The sequence below is a fragment of the Etheostoma spectabile genome, chromosome 7 (assembly GCF_008692095.1).
Source record: "Etheostoma spectabile isolate EspeVRDwgs_2016 chromosome 7, UIUC_Espe_1.0, whole genome shotgun sequence".
In the NCBI taxonomy this organism is placed as follows: Eukaryota; Metazoa; Chordata; class Actinopteri; order Perciformes; family Percidae; genus Etheostoma; species Etheostoma spectabile.
Window position 1 is genome coordinate 22,557,590 of NC_045739.1, and position 6,000 is coordinate 22,563,589.

The 6,000-nt window shown below is 45.1% G+C and overlaps 1 protein-coding gene and 1 long non-coding RNA gene across 11 annotated transcripts in view; one reads left to right on the forward strand and one right to left on the reverse strand.

Moving 5' to 3' along the window:
• Window positions 1-6,000, reverse strand: part of myt1b (myelin transcription factor 1b) — a 112,465-nt gene that overhangs the window by 36,117 nt on the left and 70,348 nt on the right. For 8 of the 10 annotated variants that reach the window (XM_032522010.1, XM_032522009.1, XM_032522008.1 and 5 more), the window contains one exon: window positions 837-943. In XM_032522010.1, coding sequence (XP_032377901.1) covers window positions 837-943 — 107 coding nt within the window. Of the gene's footprint in view, window positions 1-836; window positions 944-5,381; window positions 5,618-6,000 lie in introns of those variants that run through there. The other 2 variants (XM_032522013.1, XM_032522012.1) reach the window with 2 other exon arrangements.
• LOC116693238 (uncharacterized) overlaps window positions 1-6,000 on the forward strand; it is a 30,853-nt gene that overhangs the window by 22,883 nt on the left and 1,970 nt on the right. Inside the window, exon 4 of the long non-coding RNA XR_004332875.1 lies at window positions 3,130-3,133. This is a non-coding gene — a long non-coding RNA (uncharacterized LOC116693238). The remainder of the gene's footprint in view (window positions 1-3,129; window positions 3,134-6,000) is intronic.

The window sequence follows — 6,000 nt, forward strand, 5'->3', positions numbered from 1 at the left end:
CAGCAGAAATCAAACCTAATCAATAAAAGTCATCTCTTAAGATGAACCCGAGCCATCACGGGGAAGCAAAACTACTTTTACTGGGCCCGGGGGAAAACAACCCCAACCCCCATTCCTCTCTCTTTCAATCTCCCCTCAATCCCTCCATCTCTTTGTTAAGTGTAACACTCTCAGTTATGATGCACAGACGAGGGGAGTGGGGGGGGGGGACCAGATTGTTTCAGAATGGAGAAATAACCTTGAAATGGGGGCAAGTTTTAGATGGAAGTATAAGAAAGCGGGGAGACAGGTTTTGGATAGCAGAGAGGGTTAAAGAGAGAGAGGGTTTTTCTACTCTGCTGATAAGGAGGAATATAATGGACAAAACAAGTGTGATCAGCTCAAGGACATCCTTTTGAGTTTCTTTTTCTTTTCTTTTCTTTTTTGATTGTGTTTAAATAAAAAAAAAATAAAAAAATCCTGTGAAGTGGACTCAGCAGCGGGAAAACGCTGAGCTGTGCCATGCTGAGCTTAACTAAACTGAGCTAAGCTGAGCGGGGCTGAGGCAAAGGGTGGGCAGGGCCAAGCGGAGGTTTGATGTGCTGTTTGATTCATGTTTTTATCTGTCCAGTTTGGCCATCACCCCCTCCACCCCCACTCCAACACACACACAGAGAATGCCTTTTTTTTCCTCCATCCTCCCCTACCTCGGCCACCACCCTTTTTTACTTTCCCCGCTGAGTTAGGGGATTGGGGAAATGCCCAGGAAGCAGAATCAGGTTGGAAGGGGTGTGGTGCTGTGGTGAGGGGTGAAGAGGGATGGTGAGAGGGAGGGGCCGCGGGGCCCTGTCACTCACCATGATTGGTCGACGGCTCTGCAGTCTCTGGGAGGCCTGGCAGCGGCTGCTGGTCCTCTCGCCTCGTGTCCACCGCTGGTTCACCAGCTCGCCCCGGAACTCATTTTCTAGAAAGAGAACAGACGAGGAGGTGGAAGGGATAAGACAAGGGGAGGGAAAGATTTTGGAGGAAAAGAAAGGAAGAAAAAGGGGGGGGGATGAGAGAGAGTTGTCATAAGAAATCAACAGCATCAGCACCAATAGATGGGGCAGCAGTTTGAATAAAGGAAAGGAGGGGAGCATGGGGGTGCTACTTTGAGGGAAGGTCGGGGCACTCGAGCATGCTGCAGACACTCCTTTATTAACTAAAGAAACAGTGTGTATGCTTTACACACACACACACACACACACACACACACACGCACACAGGCATGGTTAAGTGCCCCAGCTGGGGTCCCTGTCAGTCTGCTATTAGAATCAATCAAATTTGCGCATTTTTATCGAGCTTTTCAGGGTGCATATATAAGCAAATAGGGGGATGGGCAATGTCTGCGGAGAGGGGTGAAGAATGGTCAGTAAATAATGAAAGATACATAAATCAAGCCCCCTTTTCTCTCCCCCCTCTCCCCTTTATTTCATCAAGGTAATAGCTCATCCCTTCATCTTCCTGAGCAGCCAAGAGAAACATACTAAATCTATCACACTATCACAATTCCCTTTGCCATTCTTCCTACTCTCAGAGAAGCTGCTGATGGTGGAGGTGTTAACACACAGTGTTGTCCTAACAGTCTTGTTTTTTCCCTCTCATTTCAAGTTCAGGGAGAGTGCAGAGTATTTTTCTATGAATGCCCAAGGCTGAACTTTTCAACTACCGTAGCTGTAAGACACTTCAGACTCCAAAACAGGCAGCTGTCGCCCTGTCTCTCGCTCCTGCCGAGCTAGTACAGTGAAATGTGATTCTTCTTTGCATTCACTGTATATACACGTCTACTGTATACCCTTTAGCTTTCACCTTTATATAGACTGTGTGTCTTTGCAGAAGGCAGCAGAACGTTGTGAAAGAGTGAGTGCCCTTGAGTTTATAGTGACTTCCTCTTCTGTTTGAGCCACCTATCTGTCTGTCTTCAACAACAACAGAAGAAATAACACTCAAAAAGACCAAGGTTATGGGCCAGCGCACTCTGAATCCACTCTATTGAAAATGTAAATTGAAGCAGCAATATTGGGGAAGAGTACTCATTCACAACTCACAATTAACACAGTGGAAATTCAAGGCAAAATATTCTCCTCTAATTTGAATTTTAAAACTGAATGAAGGTTTCAAATTGAAAATGCTTGCGGTGATATAGCTCTTTGAAATAACCTGCAGCGTTCTTGGGAGGCAACAAAACATAAACCTCTGTACATTTGAATTTGGGTATAAAATCCCTGGCCTTTATAGAGTGCAAGATGAGATCAGCCCATCTCATTTTCTCCTATTATCTCTAGCTTTTCATCCGTCTTCCTGCTGCTTTTAAAGATACAGTGACGGTTCTTTTCTCTGCGCATGCTGTCCTGTATATGAACCCACAGAGCATGCAAAGTGCACACTAAAAGCTAACAGTGGGTGGGACAACAAAAGGCTGCATGCTCGTATCCGAGGGGTCCCAACGCAGACAAGCCCCCAACCCCCCTCCATCAAACTCCCCGCTCAACCCTCCACGCCCATCCCTACTTTGCCTATTACGTGCAAACATCGGCAAAGCCCCAGCCAGCACTCTTTGCAAAATGCTGGTTTATCAACTTTCACTCCGCCCTCAGGAAAAAAAGTGATTACAACAGCAATACTGCTCGTCTGCATCCCTCTATCTCTCTGTCTCTGCTATCTCTGTCTCCACGCACACAAGCACCAAAACTCACTTGCTTCTTTTCTCCGTCTCTCTTTTCTCCGTCTCTCTTTTTTTTCTCCTTCTTTTAAAGTGAAGGGAAGTGAGCATCCGTCCTGTATTGTCCGTTTGGGGGCCAAAGAGCTGAGAGCCCTTCCTAAATGCCAAATATATGACAGCGCTCTATTAGGACACACTGCCTCAGGCCATGTGTCAGCATCCCTGCTCACTTTTTGTTGAGTCCTGAGCCGCTGTTCCTGCTACAGACACAGGAAACACATCTGGACATGTTGAACCTGCGTGAGATATTTCATCGCTCAGGTTTCTAAAATCAGGTAATTAATCACAGAAGAAGGTGGCTAAATGGACCTTTCTACTTTCATCTGTTGTTTCATGTGAACATCTGGAATCCTTCGCAGATGAAAAAACAACATACCAATTAATTTGAGCCTTGTCTGCTCAGGATATGTACTCTCTGATGCTTTGATCAGATTCTGCTCTTTCCCACCTAAAAGACTCGCAGCTCGTTATTTTGCGGTGAAAATTGGAGGAGTACGAGACAATTAGCCGTTCACCGGGGAGGTTTGGTTAATCAGAAGTGTGTGTGTGTGGGGGGGGGGGGGGGGGGGGGGGGGGGGATGAATACAGAATGAATGAATCCAGAATTAATGGATTAAAATAACATATTTAACTGTTAAATGTTTGTTTTTATTCAAGCTTTTAGAAATTATTTTCTACTTTCTGAAGAAAAAGGCCCACAATAAATCAACACACATAGTTTTAAAACTGATATAAAAAAAAAAAATCTTTTTACCAGAAAACAAAGTTTAGGCTTGAGTAATACCATTACAGGCGGGCGGCTTACTGTACTGGGACAATGGAGCAAAGAGGCCTAAATCCATAGTTAGATTAAATACCAGGGTGAACGGTCTGTAACAGTATTAGAGTACATACAGGGCCGGGGCCAGCTGTACACCCCTGGTCCTGTTAAGCAGGATTTAGAGACAACTTAGTGTGATTACAGCGAGCCGGGCAGAAGAGACAGAGAAATCAAAAGTTGTGGAGCGGGACGGGTCTCATGTTACTCGCTGCTTTCTTTGAGTCACAGGACTTTAAAAAAACAACAACTGAGTAACCAGATCATCACGGCGGATGTGGAATTGTTTTGTTATGCATATACAGCAAAAAAAACAACACAATTCAGTTAAGTCATTCTGTTAAAAAAAAAAAAAACTCATTTAAATTTTCACATCACAGAGTTAACCACAAAAGGCCCTAAAGCAAAGCAGAGTGTCTGTGAGGTGTTTTTTTTTTATCAGTTATGGGATGGGAGTTTAGGGGCGGGGGTGTGGAAGGGAAGGCGTCGCCATGGTAACCAGCTTTTGGAGGAGCTCCCCTCAGGGGCCACCCTGACCTCAGCATCTGAGAAACAACGTATCACTGCTTCTTAGAAAACATCACGCTAACTGTAGGGATCTGAGGCAGCGGCCTGTGATGTTCTCAACGCTCTCTGCCCATCAGAGAATTTACACACATTTGGCTCACTTTTCAATTAATTCTCCTTGTTTTGTATTTATTCCCCTTTTTAAACACAGGGCATGAAATTCATTATTTCCAGACTTTCATTTTAAATGCCTCCTCTCCACTGAAAGCCTGGCCATCCCTGACCTTTGCTTGTATTGCTTAGATTTCTGATAGGCTTTGAATGACGAGGGTGCAATTTGGTCCCAGCTGCTCCTCCAACATGTTTATTGCGCTCCCTCCTCCGGCACCTGCTGTCCTCACCACGGGCTATTCAGCCCCTCATAAATAGAGAGGTTTCCTCCTATCACGGTAACTAAAAAAAAAAAGACAGAAGCAACTTCATATCCGGGCCTGTGCTCCATGCAGAGCCATACTCTGCTGTTATAGCCTCCACTCACAGCATAAGGCACCAATAACCTAATTCTGTAATCCCCTGAAACTAGGCTGCATTTCACAGGAAAAGTAAACAGAAGAAAAACAATAGGTGTTTTATCATTTCCGCCTATGATGCATTCAATCTTGAGCTCAGTGTACACTCTACATTAAGCCTAACAATAGACTTGCAGCTTTACTCTGAGTTAAGGCTCATTCTGTGCCTTTTTCATAGTCTTCATTTACTAAATAGCCTATAAAGGCAGGCTTTAAAGGAAATGTTCTATTGTGAAGTTACACACAGCCTAACACTAACAGAACTCTGTCCTTTACATTTTAAAAGTCAGAGGAACATCATCACATATTATACCATTAACAAAAGCCAGGGTTAGGGATTATTTATCATTCCCCTTAAAAAGACAAACTTACATCCTTTGAGAAGGTTTCTACAGATGGGGGCTTTTCAACGAGCCACACGGGGAAGTAAAGTTTAGCTGTGTTTTTTTGAACCTCCTCCCTGCTTCCAACCCTGAAAGATGTTCTAACATCTAAAGTAGCCTAACAGCTGAAGTTTCTCATGAGAGCAGACTTCCAGACTTCTAGGCTACTACAACGGGGATGGAGAGCAACTTAGAGAGCGGGTGACATAACACTCTGTGCATCCTCATCCCTCATCTCTTTCCTCCATCTTAGGACGCAGGTGCTTTAACAGACCGTGAGGCGCACACACACACAGCACATTACGTGGCCATCTAAGCAAGCAAGGGGGGGGGGGGGGGGGTAGGAAATGAAAAACACAACGCACAGGCTCACATTCTGCACCGCGGCACAGTCTCGGGGTGAATCCGACAAGATGAGCACTTCAACATCCGGCGAAATGCGGAGCTCCGAGCCGGCCTCCCCGCTGCCAGCCCGGTGTTTATTTCTAGCGGCTTCTGATGACTTTTTTTTTCTTTTTATAATCTGCGCACACTAAAGGCTGCTGACATTTGAAGAGAGCATCTCTGTGTTTTTTTTTTGCTGCAGAGGATCAAATGGCAAACCCCTCCCTCTTTCGCTCTCTCTCGCTCTCTCTCTCCATCCTTCCATCCATCCATCTGTCCATGCATCCACACACACACACACACGGGAGTCCTGCTCAACGCCCACTGTCATATCGTAATAACACAATTTAGTGCTGAACTCAAGATAGATTTCACACTTTACAGTAACAACCCAGAAAGAGAGAAACGGCTCGTGTGATGTGCGCGTAATCAGCGGTGTGGCGAGCCCAGTAAACGGGCTCATATATTCCTGGAGATATGGAAGGTGAAACTAGAGGACAGAGTGGAGAATACACTTCAGGCATGAATCAGTTCGCTGAGAGAGCGGATATTCAGAAACATAATAAAGTCCATGTATAGACAGTGTGTGTGTGTGTGTGT